The sequence below is a fragment of the Canis lupus genome, chromosome 7 (genome assembly GCF_003254725.2).
Source record: "Canis lupus dingo isolate Sandy chromosome 7, ASM325472v2, whole genome shotgun sequence".
In the NCBI taxonomy this organism is placed as follows: Eukaryota; Metazoa; Chordata; class Mammalia; order Carnivora; family Canidae; genus Canis; species Canis lupus.
Genome location: NC_064249.1, coordinates 53182325 through 53204430, shown reverse-complemented (window position 1 = coordinate 53204430; position 22106 = coordinate 53182325). Strand labels below are relative to the sequence as shown.

The 22106-nt window shown below is 43.7% G+C and overlaps 1 protein-coding gene across 18 annotated transcripts in view; it reads left to right on the top strand.

Moving 5' to 3' along the window:
* The window catches only part of FHOD3 (formin homology 2 domain containing 3), a 464819-nt gene that overhangs the window by 419620 nt on the left and 23093 nt on the right, over positions 1–22106 (top strand). For all 18 annotated transcript variants that reach the window (XM_025429108.3, XM_025429100.3, XM_025429109.3 and 15 more), the window contains 5 exons: positions 7019–7201; positions 8608–8727; positions 9618–9779; positions 14193–14383; positions 20089–20281. In XM_025429108.3, the coding sequence (XP_025284893.1) occupies positions 7019–7201; positions 8608–8727; positions 9618–9779; positions 14193–14383; positions 20089–20281 (849 nt within the window). The remainder of the gene's footprint in view (positions 1–7018; positions 7202–8607; positions 8728–9617; positions 9780–14192; positions 14384–20088; positions 20282–22106) is intronic.

Here is a 22106-nt window from a genome sequence, read left to right as displayed (position 1 = left end):
CAGGGAGATTGTGGATACTTTTCAGTTCTGGGCGGTCATGATGAGAAGAGTCCAGTGGAAACCAGACACACTCGTCTGTCACCTGCCGTCTCTGGCCATTGTTGGCAGGACCTGGGTGGAGGGCATAGCTGGTCTAGATCCATGTCCTGAGCCACTACCCAGAACTTACTCTCTAGGCTTGTTGTTCAAGAGCTAAGTCAGGACTGAGAAGAGATGGAAGCTGTGTACTTGCAGATCTTTACTAATAAGATTTCCAGCTTATGCCTCAAGGGCCTTTTGCCAAACAAACTGTCTGCTTCTTGGACGCAGGCACTGTAGCATGGCACCACAGCTTAACGGGGCCATTTGAAACCTCTGTACCAAACGTGATTAGGATGTATTAAATTATATCCTGTGCCTTTGCTTAGCAACCCAGCAATATATATCCAGCTTTGTCATGAAAACCTGAGAGAGTGGTTCACTAATTTCATTAAGGAAGTAATTTTTCATAAGGATATTAAACTTTAGAGCACATTTTGGGGCCATCTCCAAATAGTATTCATGATATTTTTTCCAAATAAAATGTCATCAGCTTATCACAAGTGGAGTATGAGGGGTTTTCCTTTTTTCTCTTAGTTTTCTAAGTTTTATCATCTGTATCTATAGAGTCACACAATTGGATGGTCCCAAATGACACTTAACTTGGCTCACTCTGGCTGGCAGGCCTGCCAGCATCCTAGAAACAGAAGGTCCCTTACTTAGGCTGCATATACAAAACTATAGCACCTTTTCAGGCCATTTGTGCTATGCATCCCCTGTCTGGGCGTGGCGGGTGGTGGACACACAGATGAGCCTGGGCCCCAGAGCCATGGTCAATCGGCAGTGCCAGGGAACCATAAAATCCCCGCAGCTACGTACCTTAGCCACGTGGTGATTTTACGCTTCTGGGCGAATGGCCATGAATTGTGGAAATGGCGCTCGGAAAGTAGGAGCAGCCCCTTGGTGGCTCCCCAGCTCTGCCTTGGTTGATCCGACCTACCTTTGGGCAAACACTTCATGTGCAAATTTGATGCAATAATTTCTGTCTTACATACCTCATTCAGTAGTCACAAAAATGAAAGAAAATATGATCGAGATACCTTAAGAAATAAAGAAAAACAATCCCTGCGTAAGAAGTGCATGAAAAGAAAGCTGTGACTCACGAGAGAAGGCAAGTTGTTCACAAACGAGCCTCAGCTCTGAGAGGTCCACCTTTCTAGCAAAGTCCCTTTGCTAGATTCTTACCCAGAGCTCTAGCCAGGGTTCTGTTCAAAACTCCCGGGGCAGAATAATTATTCGTTACAGTCATATCTGTAGGTGAACGAGATGGCCGAGCCCAAGAGCATTTGGGTTCATAAAAAATGGGACTTGTCCATTTTTCTCTGAAATATAGTTTTCAGATAACCGAGCAAAGCTACTTAAAGCAGTGCTAGTGGGACACTGTCTGGGAGAAAGCAAGAAAAGAAAGAAAAGAGAGATTATCACGTAGTAGTTTTGTTTGATGTGTTTTTCCTGGTGAAACCAAATGGTGACCATAAAATCATCAAGAAATTCACAGACATGGTGGAAGAGCAAACTGAAGGTACCTCTTCATGCTCATCCCCTTATCCTCTGCTCATGGAAAGAAAGGGCCATCAGCTCATCGAAGGTGGCTGCAACCTGCCCTTCCCTGTCTTACAGCTATTTTTATTACCAGGGATGTGTAAAAAAAATAAAGGGAAATAAACTGGCAGATGGCAACCTCATAAATCTTCAGCGGTGAACAAATGGTTTAAATTAGTCAGAGAAGTAAAAAACAAAAGTAAGAGTGTTTGATTACTTTCCCAAATGAAAGAAGCAGCTAAAAATCATTGCAGGAAAATGCCTTCTGAGAAAGGAGGAAAGTGTTGACAATTTCTTTGTTTTGGAATTCTCATACATGCTTAAAACAATTTAAGCAGTAAGAAACTTAAAATCCAAATTTAGTTTTGGTTTTGAAGGCTCGTTGGGTTCAGATCCTGGATGTTTTTAAGGAAGTGACATCTGCTCAGATTGTTTTGGTTATTTTTTAATACCATCTGGTGTGTGGACAGGTGGGAGCAAGGGCTTGAGCCTTTGGGGGAGCAAGGAGCATTGTTCCTGCCCATGTGCCTTGCTGCTCAGATTCTCTCCACACGCTGTCAATGGTAGGGCCACGATGAAGGGGATGTTGGAAGAGGAGGTATCTAGGTTCCCCTTCTGGAATGTCACCATGACTAAAGCACAGAAACATGTCTTCAGTGTGGTTGGCATCACTGGCTTCTGAGAAACTACAGAAATGACCAGCCCTGAGGACTCTCTCATCAGACCCAGGATGCCAGCCACCCCACCCAGATATATCCTGAATCACAATCATGTGAATGTTTGTGTCATTTGTGGATTATGCTGTCTTGTCCAGTTCTTTGTTTTTTATTTTTCATTTTTTACATCAATATAGAGGAAAATTGGCTTGTATTGGTGTCCAGCTCTATAACTTTTAAGATCTATAAATTCGTGTAGTGGCCACTGTAGTCATGATTCAGAACAGTCCTATGTCCCAGAAGACGTATTGTGCTAGCTCTTTCTAGTCATTTCCTTCACCCACCTGTTGCCTCTGGTAATGACTGATCTCTTCCCATGACTATGGTTTTGTCTTTTCGAGAATGTCACATAAATGGAACCATGCAGTGTCTAACCTTTTAAGACTGGCTTCTTTCCCCCAGCATGATTGATGTTTTTGAGATCATCCAAGTGGTAGCGTGTATCTGTTGTTGGTCCCTTATTATTGCTGAGCACCACTGCATTACAGGGATGTACCACAGTTGGTCTGTTCATCTGTTGAAGGATTATGTAACTTGGTCTAGTTTTTGGCAATTGTCAATAAAGCTGCTACACTCACATACAAGTTTTTATGTGAACATAAGTTTTCATTGTTCTAGTGTCACTACCTACAAATGGAATTGCTGGGTCATATGGTTGGTAAATCTAACCTTTGAGGAACTGTAATTGGTCTTTTGGTTCTCTTCACAGTGTCTTTCACTATTTGTTGCACAAGAGAGAAAAGTTTTTAACTTGGATGAAGTTCCAATTCTCAACCTATTCTTTTTTGGTATCATGTCTAGGAGTTCATTGCCCTAACATGGGTCACAAAAATTTCCTTTTCAGTTTTCCTTTTAAAAGTTTTGTAGTATTACCTTTGACTTTTAGATTTGTGATCTCCTTTGAGTTACTTTATGTCTAACGTGTAAGGGTGGATTTGAGGTTCTTTTTTTTTTTTTGCATACGAATTCCAGTTCCAACACCATTTGTTGAAAATGCTATCCTTTCTCTATTGAACTGCCTTTGCACCTTGGTCAAAATCACTAGGCCATATTGACATTTATTTCTGTATTATCCTAATGATCCGTGTGCCTGTCCCATGGCCTGTCTTATTCCTATAGCTGTATAGTAGATCTTAACCATTTTCAAAATGGTTTTGGTTCATCTGTTTTGCCATATAACTTTTAGGACCAGCTTGTCTATATCCACAAAAAAATCATGATGGTATTTTTATCAGAATTGAGTTAGATTTATGGATCAGTTTAGGGAAAATTAACGTCTTGACTGTATTGAGTCTTCAGTCCAGGAACATGGTATATCCCCATTTATTTAGATTGTCTTTGATTGCTTTCACCAGTATTTTTATTTTCCAGCCTACAGATCCGGCACATGATTTGTTGGATTTATATCTAAGAATTTTCTTATAAATAGGACTTTAAAAAATTTCAGCTTATAACTGTTCACTATCAATATAGAAATAAAATGGATTTTTAATGTATTAACCTTAAATCATATGACATTGTTAAACTCACAGTTTCATCAATTTTTTTGTAGATTCTTCAGTTTTTTTACATAGATAACTATGCTGTCTATGATAAGAATAGTTATGCTTTTTCCTTTCTGATCTGTATGTCTTTTTTTAATGTTATAAATCTGTCGTGTTCCCAATCTTAGAAAGTATTCAGTCTGTCACCATTAAGCATGATATGAGATGTAGGTTTTTCATAAATGTGATTTATCAGATGGAGGAGATTCCTTCTATTGCTGGGTTGCTGAGATTTTTTTGTTATGTATGGATATTGAATTTTATTAAAAATGTTTCTGCATCAATTCACATAAGTTTTTTTTTTTAAAGATTAATTGAGAAGATATTGGTGAGAGGGGCAGAGGGAGAGAATCTCAAGCAGACTCCCCACTGAGCACAGAGCCCAATGCTAGGCTGAATCCCAGGACCCTGAGATCATGACCTGAGTCAAAATCAAGAGTCAGATGCTCAACCAACAGAGCCATCCAGGCTTCGCATCTATTGACATTATGATGTGAATTTTCTTGTTCGGACTGTTAATCTGGTAGATTGATTGCATTGATTGTTTTTTTGTACTGAACCAAACTTGTGGTCATTACTTTTAATATGTCACTTTATAAAACTTTATAAAATACAGTAATGTTTATGTATCTGAATATATTGACTTTTACATAGTTAAAAATAGTTTTGTTAAGGATTTTTGCATCTAGATTCCTCAGGGATTTGGGCTGCAGTTGTAGTATCTTTGTGTAGTTTTTGTATTGGGTAATTCTAGTCTCATTAAAAAAAAATGAAGATTATTGCCCCACTTGCTTGGGTTGGGGCCACAGGTTCTGACCTGCCTCTTTTGGACTATGGTTCCAGTGTCAGCTCAGTTTTCAGGGTCTTTGATACAATGTTTAAGGTCAGGTTCACACATTAACAGCTCAGGGATGACCCCAGAAATTCTTGAAGAATGTTTTACACTTGTTTTGCCAGGCTCTTCATTTTCCCCAACCTCCCTGATACTCTCTAGTTCCCTGGGGCCTTCCTTTTTGGTCCTCTGGCTAAAAGCTGGAGCTTAGTTGTCTCACTTTGCCATGTACTTTCTGTGACTGTGCCCATGTCTGGCGCCAAGCCAAAGGGAGACAGCATGTGCCTGGGGACATGGGCCCATCACATGGGATTGCCTTATTTGGAGGAAAACTGCTATTACCTTGTACAAAGAATTTAAAGGAACAAAGTAAAGCCAAAATGTACATTCTTTATTATCTTTTCTTCAATTCTTTTAATCAAAAGGAAGTGACAGAGCCACTCTTGGACTGAAGAGGAAAAGATAGCCTAGCTGGAGAACAATAAAACCTCAGGATTTACCCTGTCTACTCCCTTTGTCTGGCCCTGTTGGGACTACAGCCCCACTGATTGGAGAGGAAGGTTCCCTCCCCCAGAGCTATAGGTGGCTGCCAGCCCCCGCTGTCACTGCTGTCACTACTAGGAGACTCATTTCCCACTCCTCAAGTCAGCACTAGAGGATTCCACTGGAGCTCTCTCTGTCTGCACCCGATACCCTCTTCCAGGTTTGGGGACCTGAGCTCAGGCTGTGGAGTACCAGAGGACAAGTGGTCAACTCATCACCAGTTGGGTTGAACTTCCAATTCTGATGGTCTTCTACAATCCACCTGCCACTGTGTAATTTTTAGTCTTCAAATAGTGGCTCCATTCATGCTGTCCAGGGTGTATAGTTGCATTCACTGAGACAGGAGGGAATATGTCTACTCCATCTTTCCCAGAACCAGAGCTCCTTCTGCTTCTATGCAGATGCTTGCTTTTGTAGAACAGTGACAAAAGCCATTTAGAATTAATGAATTAACATAAGTTACCAAGAAGTGTGGCACAATGCTGGAGAAGGAAAAATTAGAGAAAAATAATGACCCCTTACCTTTAATTATGTTGTTTGTGAAATATTACCTAATGGGAGCTTTTACCTTCTTTTAAATTACTTCTTATAATCACTGAGGAATTTGAACCTACAAGAATCCTAATCTTTTGGAGGACTTTTTGCCTCCACTGCCTTCCATCATTAATTAACCAGAAATAAATAGAAGCAAAAGATAACTTTTTTCATTCATTGGTAGGTATTACTCTTCATAAATACCATCATTATTTTTGCTCAACCAGACTTGGATCTGATATTATTTAAAGTGTTTTCATTTGAAGGCTCAGTAGTTAAGTGTCTGACTCTTGGTTTCAGCTCAGATCATGATATCAGGGTGGTGAAATTGAGCCCAACAGCAGGTTCTGTGCCAGGCCTGAAGTCTGCTTGGGATTCTTTCTCTCCCTCTTCCTCTCCCTCTGTTCTTCCCTACCTTTCTCTCTCTTTAAAAAAAAAATAGGAAGAGGAAGAGGAATAAGAAGAAGAGGAAGAACGAGAAGAAGAAGAGTACTTTCTTTGCTACCTAAAATTTGAAATATAGCTTAAATATTTAAAACAATTAAAATTATAGTATGCCCCATATGCAAAAGCTAGTCTGAGTTCTTATATAGTCTTGACAAATTTTATTCTTTCCTAGGAACAGGGAGCCACTCTCTAACCTTCTATTTTCTGCTTTCCCTTTTGTCTCACCTCCCATCCCCCTTTTTTGTCTAGAATGTCCTTCATGTACAAGACCCAGAAAATGTAGGGCAAGTTTTTAAAATTCCTTATTAAACAGGTTAAGATTAGAGCACCTGGGTGGCTCAGTGGTTGAGCATCTATCTTCGTTCAGGTCATGATCCAGGGGTCCTGGTATCGAGTCCCACATTGGGCTTTCTGCAGGGATCCTGCTTCTCCCTCTGCCTATGTCTCTGCTTCTCTGTCTGTGCCTCTCATGAATAAATAAATAAAATCTTGCAAATAAATAAATAAATAAATTCCTTATTAAACAGGTTAAGATTAAAGGAAAGAGAGAGAAAGAGAAAGAGATCATCTTAGAACAAATGAATGTGAATTTAGACTCTACTTGGGACTTTTCTTCTCTACAGTATTTGGTTTATAACGGTATACCACCTGTATATGATATGAACACTGACAACAGAATCTCTTTACTACCTGGTTGGAAAATTACAGTGTGATTTTGGAAATATCAAAGGGCTGGGATAGGATCTGTCACTAAGATTATGCTATATCATTTCACCTTTCAGAAAATTCTAACCATGATTCCCACTGAAGAAGAGAAGCAAAAGATCCAGGAGGCGCAGCTGGCCAACCCTGACGTGCCACTGGGCAGTGCTGAGCAATTCCTCCTCACGCTCTCCTCCATCAGCGAGCTCTCAGCTCGGCTCCACCTCTGGGCATTCAAAATGGATTACGAAACAACAGAAAAGGTACACGCTTAGGGAGAGAGGCAAGCAGTCCTCACCCCCAGTGTGGAGAGAAATCTTATTTTTATTGGTGAAGGTAGTGAAGTATCCTTCTTGAGTGAGGATCTGAGGGGCAAGTTGGTGAGGGTGAGGTTGTGTCCACACTAAGTGATGGACAGCTTGCCAGGGAGGTGTTTTTCTCCAGTGGCTGCCTGGCCCCAGCCTCCGACATTTGCTTGAGGGTACCAGATGACTGGTCAAAAAAACTAAAATTTTCTGACTGTCTATACTCATTGTAAAAATTTGGAAAATGTAGAAATGCACAATATAGAAAGTGACCTGTAATCCTTCTACTTAATGATAGTCACCTAAACTGCCATTGACTGTGACAATTATCCTGGTAATGGGTCCCTTTGAGGGAGTATCTCTGTAGGAAGTTGAGGATGAAACACTCTAAGAAGTTGAGAAGATCCTTAACAGTGAAGGCATTGGGAGATTCATCTGAGTAAGAAGTGGAAGGAGCAGGTGTCTTCTAGACTGGGGAAATGGGAGTATATTTAGAGGTTTTTAGCAGAAAAATCCAGTAGAGAGGAAAAAGATGGAAAATGAGCTGGAATGAACTTAATTAAGAGAAAGTACCCAAAGGAGAGAGATTCAAAGCATAGGAGAGCCTGTGTGGTCTCCATCCTCTGGCAGAGGAGGCAGCAAGGTCTTATGCCGAGGACCAGGCCGGTGGCAGTGGGCGTAGGGGCTTCTGGAGGAAACCGTGGTGTTTGAATTCATTCAGGAATCAAGTGGGGATGAAGAGATGCAGGACCACTGAGGGGACTTGGCGTGACATAGTCTCAAAACCAGTGTGAAAGTCTGAGAGAGTGAGAGTTATGAGGGCAATGGCAGTAATGAGGATGGTGGTCTTCTAGAAACCCGGGCTAAGAAGTGGCCACCTGCAGAGTGCTCAGAGGGGAGGTTAGGAGACCAGAGGGGTGCAGGGACAGTGCAGGATGTTTTCTGGTGTCATCTGCCTGGAAGGAGAAGGCAAAGAGGAAGATTATGTTCCAAATGCTGAAGGTACATGCAAAGGAAGAGAGTTCTAGAAGGCAGTCAGAAGGAGAGAGAATGAGAGGGGAGTGTGGTCTGAAGGTCCTACCTGAGCTTAACTGATGGGCAGGAACAGGGGAGATAGAGCATTTGTCACCCCAGCACAGGTAGCCAGACATATTCATTTGGGCTCCACTGGGGAGACTCTGAGGACTTCCCACTGCCATCTGGTACTTTTCCATACTTGGGAGCCTGTGCCCATCCCATGGGCCTGCCTGACACCAAGGAAAACTCTGCTGTGGTGCCCTTGTACGGAAGTGAATAAGAACAAAGTAAAGCCAAAATGTACATTCTTAATCATCACCTTCTGACTTTTTTTTTTTAATTGAAAGGAAGTAGCAGAACCACTTTTGGATCTGAAGGAAGGCATAGACCAACTGGAGAACAATAAGACCTTGGGCTTTATCCTATCTACTCTCTTAGCCATTGGGAACTTTCTAAATGGAACTAATGTAAGTGTGTCATATCTCTTATTCTCCTCCCTACCTTGTCACAAAATCCCTGCCCTTCGTTTGCTGAGGGACGTTGTACCTCTGGTCCTCCAAAGCACAAACGAACAAGTAATTTTTGTATTTTCTTGCTGGAAAATCTAGAAGGAATTTCATCCTTAACTTATCAGGGCCTATTTATTTATTTATTTATTTTTAAAGATTTATTTATTTATTTATTCATGAGAGACACAGAGAGAGAGGCAGAGACACAGAGGGAGAAGCAGGCTCCATGCAGGGAGCCCGACATGGGACTCGATCCCAGGTCTCCAGGATCACGCCCTGGGCTGAAGGCAGCGCTAAACCACTGAGCCACCCGGGCTGCCCAGGGCCTATTTATTTGAGCCTGTATCTTGCTATACATAAGAATACTTAGAAAAATAAGCACCCTCTTCTTTATGAAGCTTGGCTTTTCTCAAAACTGACATTGGAGAGAATTTCATTCACCTCCCTCCCCCATTTTTTCCCCTGAACTTATCACTCAAATATTTATAATTTACACACATTATAAACCAACTTTTTAAAAAAAAATTGGCAGATCTTTGGTCAAGAAGTAGAAAAGTAGAGGCCAAAGAGAGAAAGTTGTAGATACCCAGATGGCAGAGACCCATCAACCCCTACAGCACCCTGATTTAGTGGCAGAGGCCTGGGACAGCTAGTGGCTGATGGCCATGGTGGGAAAGAGCCAATGTGGTTGGTCCCTATGTGATCAGCTAATGATGGTGGAGCATGTGGCCTGAGAAGCTCCAGTCACAGGGGAGCTATTATTAGGCTCCTCCAACAGGGCATTGATTCTGGCCATTTGTGCCTGTGTACAACTTATTCTTGTCTTTTATTTAATGTTCACCAAACAGGCCAAAGCGTTTGAGTTAAGCTACCTCGAGAAGGTTCCAGAAGTCAAAGACACCGTGCACAAGCAGTCGCTTCTCCACCATGTGTGCACCATGGTGGTGGAAAACTTCCCAGACAGCTCTGATCTGTACTCAGAGATTGGGGCTGTCACCAGGTCAGCCAAGGTATGTCCATGGGCACAGAGGAGTGGGCTGTGCTTTTCCCTCAGATGTTGGATCTTTGTCAGTCATCTCTGAGGAGCACAGACTCTATTAGGTGAAAAAAAAATGTCCAAGGGCTGCTTGCAACCCTTGCTCTAGAGTTTGTGGGTATGTCTTTTCTGATGCCATTTCTAATGGACTTTTAAGATCCTTTTCCCATGTCTGGTTCTCTATCAGATTCTTTCCTACTGAGGTATGTGAAGCAGGCCTGCTATCCTGGTCCAAAGCTCTGCATCCGCTGTGGAGCAGTGTTACTCACTAGACCTGGATTCTTCCGAGCAAGAAAACTTCTCCACTTTCTTTCAGTGGACAAAAATGTCCAAAAAATGCAATTTGGCTCCTCCTCAGACTTCCTGCAGCAAGACATGGAGCCAGGAAACAGGACACCTGGCCTTCTGCTCCCCCACAGATTGGCTGGCTATTCCTACACTCTTACGCAGAGGGAGGGGTTTTATAGGGCTGTAAACAGTACATAGCATTGGCTTCTCGACTGCAAACTCTAAATTGAGTGTAGAATTAAAATCTTCATGAACTTGTAGTTTATTAGAAAAGAGTTGTGATAGTTGGATACCCAGCTGCCTCTACTTGTAAGAGTATCTTGAGGCTGAACAACCCCAAGGAGTCCCCACCACAGCACAACTGGACAATGTGAGGGTCTCAGGAGCCAATAGGAAGCGCATGGGGAAGGGCTGAACAGGGCAACAGGAGTGAGGCCAATGTGGAGGAAACTTCTGGAAACCCAACCTGGGCAGGCCGAGGAGCTGAAAGCAGATGACTCTTAGCTCTGGGACACTCTGGACCCCAGTATGAGAAGAGGAGATAGAGTGGTGGGCAGAGGGGAAGAAGTGGGGAAGGGGCTTTGCTTAGGTCTCCTTCAAGAAACTCCCTCTCGCTGCCTTCTCCCACAGAACTGGCTTGTGGGGTCCCAGGGGCTGGGACCCTACTTTACCTGCCTCAGGAGCAACAGGCTGGCAGCTGCCAAGTAGAGCAAGCAGGGGGCCCTGGGCCAGAGCATGGCCAGGGATCTCCCAGCTTTGGCAGCTGACCACAGGCTTCCACTCTGCCAGGCACTGTTCAGAAGTCTTTTACAAATATCATTTCAGTGTTCTAACCAAGAAGAGAAACCCTTCCTGAGTGTCACAGTGGGGGAGGGTCCTCCAACTGCTGCTTGGATCCCCAGCCCCCGCCCGCCACGTGAGCACCTTCTCAGAGCGCAGTGTGTTAGGAATACCTCTGCTTGAGACAGGGTCTCATCTTTGTCTTGTTCCCAGATCCACACAGAACCAAGCAGTTCCTTAGCTATATGTGGTCCTTTGTTCTTTCCCAGGTCTTTCTCCTGGGTAGAGCCTGCTTATATCTAAAGCAGCCCTGGCCTTGGAGTCCTGACACCAGGCTGGCCCCCAGTGACTTCCCCAGGCCCCCCTAAGTATCATCCTAAAGGGTGCTTAGTATTTAGTTAAATCATAATGAAATAACTTCTTGTGTGAAGATTGGCTACGCAAGTCAAAAGTGCAAGTCTGTTTTATCTGTTAACGTTGGCAGTTACTAAAGATGATCATTGATCTAGATCCCTGTGACTTGCAAGACGGCATCTACCACTTCTCAGCCTTTACTCCCAAAGCCTTTTTGGGTATTGAGGGGTCCTCCTGTGTAGACAGGCACAAAATAAACCTCAGGAACCCTCAGTCCCACTGTGTCTGCTCCATCTGCTGGTGTGTCACACGGGCGGGCTGCTCTGGCATCTGCAGGATAACCGTGTCCCTGAGTGACCCACACCATCCCAGTCTGACTTGATGTTTCATGTGGAACAGTCTTCAGGAGAGGTCTCCCTGACAAGGACTTTCTTCTCAAAGAGGGTGGCCAGGCCTGCTCTGTCTCTGGAGTAGAATTTTTTAGGGGCAAATCTAGGCTTAAGGCTGGTTGAAAACTTAGACTCTGGAGCCAGAGAGATCTGGGTTCAGATCCCAGTTCCACTACTTAGAGCTGTGTGGTCTCTCACAAGCTACCTACCCTTCTGTGCATCAGTTTCCCCCCACCTGAGTGGAACTAATAACAGAATCAGGGGATAATGGTGGAGACTCGGGTCACATGTGCCGGTGGCCTCTGGCCAGGCAGGCAGCCAGATGAGGCAGCCTTCCAACCCCCCTCAAAAGAAGCTACATTGAGCTCAACGCTGAAATTGTACTTCGTCAGAAGTTTCCCTACCTGGCTTCTGTTGGCGGTAGGTTACTTTCTCCTGCCCACCCCCCCGAAGGGCTCACAGTGGACTCTCTTCCCAGAAAAACCATCTGTCACGTGGTGGCTGCCTGGCCGCTCTGTGCCAGGTGAGTGTCCCCTGGTTAGACTGTGCAGGACTGCTCAGTGCGTGTCTGGGCGGAACGGAGGTTATTTTATTGTGTATCAGGGAGCTGCCAGATGCAAATGAGGACAGATCCAGAGAGTTATGATTAGACATATTACTCTTGGCTTAAAATCTCCTAGACATTACTTCTCAGTCCCGGGTCATCCAGATCCTTCTCTAGACTTATTCTTTGAACTATTCAGTCTTTTTCTAAATCTGCATTTTTTTTCCCCTCTTGACTGAGCACCTGATTTTTCCCCCTCAGCTCGACAATATCATAGGAAAGCAAAAACTTTTCTAATCTGGACCCAGGTTTCTTTTGGTTCAGGCAAATCATTTTTCTCCAAATCCCATGAACCCCTTGCTTACCTGACCAAGGCTCTGCCTAAACTTGCCTTCAGTTTTTGGCTCTTCTGCACTCAAGAAACCCAGAACTTGCAATGTCTTGCCTGGCACCCAGGGCACCCTTTGAGCTCATCCTGTCTGGTGATAGATCCTCTAACAGAATCCACCTTCATTGACTTGATCCCCTCCATTGTCTCCTGGGGGGTGGGACCACTCCAGCAAGGGCCCTAAGCACTCAAATGCAGCCTCACATTGCTCTCTTTTTGAAAAGATTTTATTTATTTGAGAGAGAGAGAGAGAGAGAGAGAGAGCACATGAGCAGAGGGTAGAGGCAGAGGGAGAGGGAGAAGCGGACTCCCTGCTAGCAGGGAGCCTTATGTGGGGCTTGATTCCAGGACCCTGGGATCCTGACCTGAGCCAAAGGCAGATGCTTAGCCACTTAGCTATCTGAACCACCCAGGCACCCCCAAGGCTCACATCTCTTGACTTTCGTCATCTAAGCAGTGGCAGCTCACCTCCACGCACTTGCCTTCTCCTTCTGACCTTGAGTTGTCCAGCGATTGGCTTTTCCCACCATCTCCCCCCTGCAGCTACTTCTCTGCCCTCAGGCTCCTCCCTAAGTCTTGCCTGTTTATGTGTCTACCTCCTCTCCTAGCCTTATCAGTCACCAGCCCCCACCCCCCCGCCCCATCCCACATCCTCTTAAATGCCCTCAAGTGTATTTTTTTTCATGACTACCTCTTTGATTCACATAATTTCTAGTCTAGAAATTCAATAAAAGCATCACTTTAGAAAGCCTCAGCTCAGGCTACCTCAGTTCATCCCTGCTGTCCCCACTTCCCTGAAGAGCACAGTGGGCACGGTGGCACGTCTGTTCTTTGCACACATGACTTGCATCTGGTAGTGAGACCATTCTCTCTCTCTCTCTCACACACACACACACACACACACACACACAGACATGTGCGCGTGCACCTAGTGGGTTCTATACATCCCCAGTGTTTGGTCTACACACCTGTCTATAAAATGAGCCTCCTCGAGAGCAGCAATTTAGGTTCGCTGAACATTTATTTGTCTTTGTGTTCTTAGTGCTTGGTGTAGGAACTGATATACACCAGTCTCTCCATCCGTGTGGGTCGAACGAATGAATGGGTGGAGAAGTAAAATTTGTCACACGGTGTAAAGAGATCACTGTGAAGAGAAGCTGTCTCCCCTTTAGCTATCCCCACCATATTGGAACCATCCCCGTACAACTGGCGTGCTCCTATAACCCTAAGTGAAAAATCATCTCTGAAGAACAAGAGCTCTCTCTTTTTTTTTTTTGAACAAGAGCTCTCTGAAAAATTTTGAGACATCTTCTCAGTTCATCTTGTACTAGAATGCCCTGATATCATGTTTTAATTTACAGTTCCCAAAGACTTCCCTAAGATTTCTTTCCAAATTTGGGGGAGGGGGGAAGAGTGATATTTGCATTGGGTTCATTTGGAGAACAGTTTTATCACTAAATAATTTGATGTCAAGATAATGACCAATACACATGTGGATAATTTTTAGGCCATAAATATGTTTGTATTTCAAGATGTAAATTTGGTTTTGATGTTTGTTTCTTCCCGGAGGCGGTTGAGTTTCCTGGTTCAGGTTGGTGTCCGGTTGTTTCAGTGCGTTAGCAATGTTCTCTCTCTGATTTTCAGGTTGACTTTGATCAACTTCAGGATAATTTATGTCAGATGGAGAGAAGATGCAAAGCTTCATGGGATCACCTCAAGGCAATAGCGAAACATGAAATGAAACCAGTTTTAAAACAGCGAATGTCAGAGTTCCTAAAAGACTGTGCAGAGCGAATTATAATTTTAAAGATTGTTCATAGAAGAATAATTAACAGGTAAGTAGATGAATGAACTAATGGAAATACCTATAAAATGGCATATTAATAATCGATAAACCAAGATTGGATGGAAGGTTAAGTTTACAAAAGTTGTACTATAAACTCTGGGTACATAGAAAATACACCTTTAGCACATGTTTATTCCATGAGTATTTTTCTTACACACACACACTGCGATAATATAATGCCATTGAATTTTGAGATTGGAAGGAATCTCAGGGATAATGTGGTACAAAAATCCTATTTGATCAGGAATTGCCTCTATAAAATCTCTGACAAGTTGACCCCTGTGTCTCTGCATCTGCTTGAACAGTTGTGCGTACTTAGAGCACATGTCCTTCCAAGGTGGCTTGACTTGTTAGAAAAGTTCCTTTTTATAATCTGCAGTGTACTCTCTAAGACTTTCAACTTGTTGATTCTTTGATGGCTGCTCCATTGCAGCTTGTATGGATGAGGCCTGGGTCCCACCATGGGTGCCACGCTCTGGACCAACTGTCCTTAGAGTCAGAAGATCTAAGACGACCCTGGGAGACATGCAGGGATGGAGGAGGCCTTGCTTGCCTACTAGGAGGCTGCCTGAGATCTAGGACTGCTCCGTAACGGTCTCACTTGCAAGCAGTAGCAGCACCAATACCAGAACCTGGGTATTCTGACTTCCTGAGCCAGGGCATTGCTGACCATGCACCACCCCCCTCTTCTTTGTGATATCACAGAGTATGGTTGTAGGCTCCTCACCCTGCCCTTCAGGGTCTGGATGCTCTGTCCTGGACCTCACTGAGTAAGTGTGCAAGTCTACGGACCCACAGGCAGTGGTATACCCAGAGCAGGTGCTCTGGAGACAGAACTTCTGAAACAGGCCTCATGTCGGTTCTGTTAAGGGAGCCCTCCCCTGGGGGCCATCTAAACTGCGGCCTTTCCCAGAGATCTGCCCTCATGTACACTCCCAGGCCTATGTCCAGGCACTTGGTTATTTTTTTTTTAAAGATTTTATTTATTTATTCATGAGAGACACACAGAGAGGCAGAGGCATAGGCAGAGAGAGAAGCAGGCTCCCTGAAAGGAGCCTGATTCGGGACTCAATCTCAGGACCCCACGATCACAACCTGAGCTGAAGGCAGATGCTCAAACACTCAAACACTGAGTCACCCAGGTGCACCTTGATTATTTTTTTTAAGCAGTTGGGCACTATTTGCATTTATCCCTGTACATTTCATATTTGTTTATTCCTTTTTTCTCTCTCTTCCCCTCCCTCTCTTCCTCCTTTCACCCTCTTTTTTCTTTGCTTCCTTCACCCTCCTTGAACCCACCCAGAACTTTAATAACCTAGTCTTGTGTGCATGTGAGGCCTTGCCCTTTGCTGCTTTGGTAATTGTATCCCTCCTGGGTCTAGATCCAGACTGTTGTAGGGTGAAGAAGGTGGTGGAAGTCTTTAAATGTTAGATAAGACTAGAATGGGGAGCAGAATCTTCCCTCCAAGTGGATGACTGTCAATCACTCAGTACTTCTGGAATTTAGTTGTAAAGCCTGCTCCCTGCACTCCACCTTGACCTCACATTGCCTTCCAGGGAGGAGGATCTTATCAGAGATCTAGTCAGGTTTCTTAGTGAACCCAAAGTACATTATGCTTTTAACATGTTTGAAAAGTAGAGGCAGGGAATGTGAGCTGCGGTGGCCCTCCGTGCTTTGTATGATACAGGCAGTTTCCAACTTAAAATGACTCAAACAAATAGTTTCCATTTGGAATATCATGAAACTGGAGCAGTTTTCTGAAAGTCTCACAAAATTTTTATGCCTGAGCACATTAGTCATTTTATCGTGGACAGGTAAAAACTCGTTTTGGTGATACAATTATTCCTTAAGCTATAGGCTGTGCTGTGCGTGTGTGTGTGTGTGTGTGTGTGTGTGTGTGTGTGTGTGTAAAATGCATATCATGTTTGCTGTGATTGTCCTACTCTTCCTGGTAAGCTGGTCACCAAATAATGGTTGCTCTTGCATGATCTAGATCCCTGTCTACTCACTGGAGGCCATCCTGCTGGGGATGACCTGCATGAGCTAGGAATCCACCATAGTTATCGTGGGTGGTAAAAGGGCCAGGGCTAAAGGGTGGGTCCAGGGAATGGCCAAGCCAAAGCTCCTAAACCATAGAACCCTGGCTTCCAATGACGTTGTTCACAGGAATGCCATATGAAGAACTGATTAAAGTCAGAGTATCATGTTGAAGTGGCCGTGGGGGCCTCAGAGCCCCAGTGGCTGTGCTTCTTCCTCTTTGCCTCCCCACCTACCAACATTTCCCAGGAGCATAGGCTGTAATGGCTAAGAACTAACATGTTCCCTTTGCACACTGGGACACTAAGACCCAGAAAGGAGCAAAACCCTAGTTGAGGTGGGTATGAGTAGAATCCTTCTGGGCGCGCAGATCAGCCTTGATAGAAGTCTTCAGATCAGAAAGTTGGAAGTAGCGAGGCCTTCCTCTCTTTTCCTCACCTGCAAGTATAAGAGTTATATTTTTATCTGTGTAATTAGTAATTCATTTAATCGGGCACTTTTTAAAAGAAGCAGTTGTTACACAGACGTGGCGCTGAGGTTCCCAAGGTGGGAAGGTCCTGTGTCCCCTGGGGGTGAATGCAAACCTTCGGGTAGCAGAACTGCGGGTCTAGGCTCATGACACTCTCCCTCCCTCATGACCCACTGCCTGCTGGTGGCAGTCTGCTGACCTAGTCAGTCTTGTAAACAGCTGAATGTTCGGTCTTCAAGAGTCCTGCCACCCCTCTGGCCTTGGGGAAGGAAGAACAATGATTTCTAGAGCTCAATGGTGAAGAGGCGGGAGGTTCTCGGATGGAGCCATCTGGAAGCTCCCTAACCTCCGCTGTGCACAGGCCAGGACACTTCAGCCCATCCTTTGCTGGCACCTCCTGCTGTGATTGGCAGCTGACAGGACAAGTGGTCAGGTCTCGCCTCTGCCCCCCGGGCATTCCCTCAGACACTGCAGGTTCTCTGCTCATGCCCTCTGGGTTCCCTCTGGTCCACTGTATACCACCCAGGAGCCTGGGAGGGCCGATGCATCTGGCCAGACCCACCTCTTCCTCACCTTATCAGGCTGCTCTTTGCACTCTGCCAGAGGTGTTGTGGATTGGCCTGGAACCTTCTGTCTTGCACAGGAGCCCCCTGGTGGGACAGAAATACCTCTTGCCCTCAGCAGCCCCGCCGAGCCTCTCAACGGACCTCTCTCCACTCCAGGGCTTCCTCAGACAGAGATGAGAACTCACATCTGGCCACCTGCCCTCCTTCCCTGCTCCCTCAGTCATGGAGCTGAAGAAGCAGGCGCCTGCCCCTCCCCTTCCTGTCCGGCCCTCCCTTAGTTATCCCAGTGGGTCTCCTCTTGATAAAGAGGCAGATAAAAGAACTTTGACAATCCTCTTTAGGTAAAACAGCTTTCAGAACCATTGCATGGCTAAGTTTTCCTCTGCATATTTCCTCTTTCCTTTCATGCTGCCCCAACGGCAGCCTAGTCCCAGGCCTCGCAGACCCGTCAGGCTGAGTTGTGTACACTCTCACGAGATAGAGGGAGTGGCTCAGACTGGACACCTTTCAGATCCCGTGGTCCTACCAGTGGAATGGCCTCCCTGCCCCTCCTCACAGCCCCTGCAGGCTCTCAGCCATCCCTCTGTCCCGTTGGGGTCCCCCACATTCCACCTTGGGGCCTGAGGCTTCTTCAAGGAGTCTTGAGGAGTCCGCTGTGGCTGGGTTCAATGGAGATGAGAGAGGAAATGGGCCAGTTGTGCAGTACCTTGTATGGATGGACCACATTTTGTTTACCTGTTCATTTGTTGGGCATTTGGGTCATTTTTACTTTTTGGCTATTATGAGTACTGCTGCTATGAACATTCCTGTAGAGGTTTTGTGTAGACATACACATATCTTCATTTCTTTTGGGTATGTGCATAGGAGCAAAATTGCTCAGTCATATGGTAACTTTATGTTTAACTTTTTAGGAACTGCCAGACTTTTCCATAACAGCTAAACCATGTGATGTTCCTACCTGCTACTGTATAAGGGCTCCAATTTCTCCCCATCCTCACCAACACTCGTTATTATCTGGGGTCCTGACAATAGCCATCTTAGTGAGTGTAGAGTGATGTCTCCTTGTGGTTTTGATTTGCACTCCCCTAATGACTAAGTTAAGCAACTTTTTATGCACTTATTGGTTATTTGTGTATCTTTTTTTGGAGAAATGTCTGTTCAAATGCTTTGTCCATAATTTCTTTGTTATTTCAATGTTAGGTTGTAAGATTTCTTTATATATTCTGGGTACAAATCTCTTTATATATTCTGGGTACATAGGATTTGCAAATATTCTCTCTCATTCTTTGGGTGGTTTTTTCACTTTTGATGGTGGTTCTTTGAAAGGTCCAAGTGTTTAATTTTGATAAAGTCGAGTTTATCTGTTTTTTCCTTTGGTTGCTAATGGTTTTGATGTCGCATGTAAGAAAGAAATCATTGGCTAATCCAAAGTCATGGAAACTTATAGTCTTTGTTCCTCTAAGGGCTTTATAGTTGTGGCTAAATTTTCTGGCTTTAAACAGCATTTGTTTTTCAGCGTCTTTAATTACAAGTTGTATGTTTCACTTTATTATTCTTCACATAAAGAATAAGCTGATTTCCCTTTTGTGTTGTTAAAAACAAAACAAAACCCCTATTCAAACTGTACAAAATAGAATGATCAAAAACAAAAGTAGTTGTCCAGAAATAGTGGTATCATTTATATAAGACTGTTTGGTCTGCATAAGAATATCCCTGTCTCCTAGGATCTTCTTTCTCATTTCCTGATATCTAAAATTGGTGTACATGTTTGCTTATTTAATTTCCTTTACAGGATGTTTTTAATTCAATAAGATATAATAATTTTTAATTTATAATTTAAATACCTGAAATTTATTTTGTGCTGCTTGTATGGTGTTTCCTAATAAAATTAAAATCATATGGTGGGACGCCTGGGTGGCTCAGTGGGTTAAGCATCCAACTCTTGATTTCAGCTCAGGTCATGAGATTGAGCCCTGCATTGGGCTCGGCACCAAGCATGGAGCCTGCTTAGGATTCTCTCCCTCTCCTTCTGCCCCTTCCCACTACCTCCACTCATTTGTTCATTCTCTCTCTCTCTCTCTCTCTCTCTCTCAAAAAAAAAGATTGTAATATCATGAGAAAATATTTCAGAATATTTACTCACAGAAAATTTTATCAGCATTTTTACAGACCATCAGTACACAGCTATTCCTGTCCTTAAAGCACTGTCTCAAGGAATTGCTAAGCTATATTTCTTTATTCCTTATTCAGTTCTTACATAATCTAGAAACTTGTGCAGTATTTTCTTTAAAACAGTGATTTATCCTTTTTTCTTTTTTTTATCCTTTTTCTTACAAAAGTTTTGCACATACATTTAAAAGAAGCATTAAAACATTGATAAGCAAAAAGAAAACAGTAACTGATCTCCTAAAATCCTACCACCTAGACATCCTCCATCAGCGAGAAAGTGAGTTGAACTTGACTTCTGGCTGCATTTTTCACTCAAGAAGACTCTTCAACCCCAGAGCCCCAGAAATGAAGAACAATGCCTGCCTGATTGATTTCGTACTGAAAGTTTTTAGACAGTTGTCTTTTGTTCCTTAGAACTGAAGTCAACACCACTATTGTGTTTTTCATTGCAGGTTCCATTCCTTTTTGCTCTTTATGGGTCACCCACCTTATGCAATTCGGGAAGTGAACATAAACAAGTTCTGCAGGATCATTAGTGAATTTGCACTGGAGTATCGCACCACCAGGGAAAGGGTTTTGCAGCAGAAACAGAAACGGGCCAACCACAGAGAGAGAAATAAGACCAGAGGGAAGATGATCACTGACGTAAGTCCCATGAAATAAGTCTCTCTGTATCATTTATTGTAAAAGCAGATCAACCCCTGCAGTTTAGGGGCTGTCCTTTTTTTTTTTTTTTTTTTTTTTTTTTGGACTGTGAAAAAAAATCCATCTTTTAAAAAATGCTCTTTTTTTCACATTAAAAAACTTTTTTTTAAGAACAGTTTTAGGTCCAGAGCAGAATTAAGAGGAAGGTACAAAGATTTCTACAGAGATACTCCTTGCCCCAACACATGCACAGCTTTCCCTATTATCAACATCACCCACTAGAGTGGTACCTAGTTGATGAACCTACATTTCTACATCATATCACCCAAAGTCCAAAAACTGCTCTTAAACAGTTCCTCTACTATTACAGTGAAAATCTGCTGTATAACATGTGTGGGACAAATACATGTAAATTAAGGATGTGTGGCTAGTGGAGGAACTTTAACCCATGTTAGGGTATTGTAGGTAATATGGTGTCATTAAAGGCTTGAGTCCTTTTTCAACCTCTGAGATGTGGGTAGAAGTGGAAGAAAAGAAAAAATACAAAAGAGAATGCCATTTACTCTAGGAACACAAATATACTGATGTGGGAATTGATTCATGATTTTAATGGTCATAATGATGCTGCATAACCAGTCAGTTGACATGTGGACCACCGATTCGAGACATCTGAATAGAGAAATAATTGGTGTGGTTGCTCAAAGACATGATTTGAGGGAGCTCTTGGCAGTCCCTTGAGTCAGAGAATCTTTAGGTGGGAAGAGATCCATAGAATAGTGAATCCAACAGGAGTTCCCTACGGCCCATTGTGGGGAGTTGCCCTGCTTGCTGGTACACTCCCCTTCTTCCTGGGCTCCTCTCTCCCTGCAGGCCACGGGTGCTGTGGGCATTCAGGTGCCAAATGCTCTGTAAGAGGAGCGGGGAGGGATGTGTGAAGATGCCAGAGACAAAGACATACCATGTAGGTGCCTCTTTCTGGTGGGCCTTTATGCAAATCAACCCATCTGTATATAGATCCGAGAAGCACCATTGCCTCTCAGTAATACAGAAAATGGGATGGGAGAAGGACCAAATGATAGAAAGCACCATCATCCTGGGGGTTGCAAGCCTCAACTGAACTCAAGTCAGGCAGATTTCTTTGGGGAGGATTAAAATTAGTTCTGCCTTCTGCCCCCAGATGGGTGTGCATGTTATAGGAGAAACAGAGGGCACATGATTAGCATCTACATTCTGAGGAATAAGAAGATGGATCCATTATCTTAGAAATTTTGTTATATTGAGGTAGTTCTGAGGAAAACTAGGGACTAATCTTCTTACCATCCCCTCACCCAGACTCCTTGTTCCCTTAGAATTTTCTCAAGCCTAAGGGAGTGCTCAGATCACTTATCTGCAGAGGGGCCCTTTGTACAGCCCTGCTGGCAGTTCTGAATGCCAGTGCCACCAGCTGAGAGTCTTCCTTCTCCTCTCCTGAAGTCTGGGCTCCATAGGATGAGTATAGCAACAGGAAGCAAGCTGAATCCATTTGGGCAAACTGTGGCCCACTTTTCATTCCAAGGTGTTATTTTTTAAAGCTTTAAAAGGGGCTTACTCATTTTGGTGGAAGTGAGACACTGGTGGGTGAAAAATACAGGCCCAATATGCTTATAGTTATGAAAACATGAAGATTTCTTGCCAAATTCTTGAGATTTTTTTTACAGATCCCACTAATTTTCAAATTCTGCCCTTCTCTGAAAACATTCGGCTTGCCTATTTATAAACAGGGGTAAATGTTGCTAGAGTTTAATTCAAAAATATTTAAATTCCCATTCAAATGTAGACAAGGACA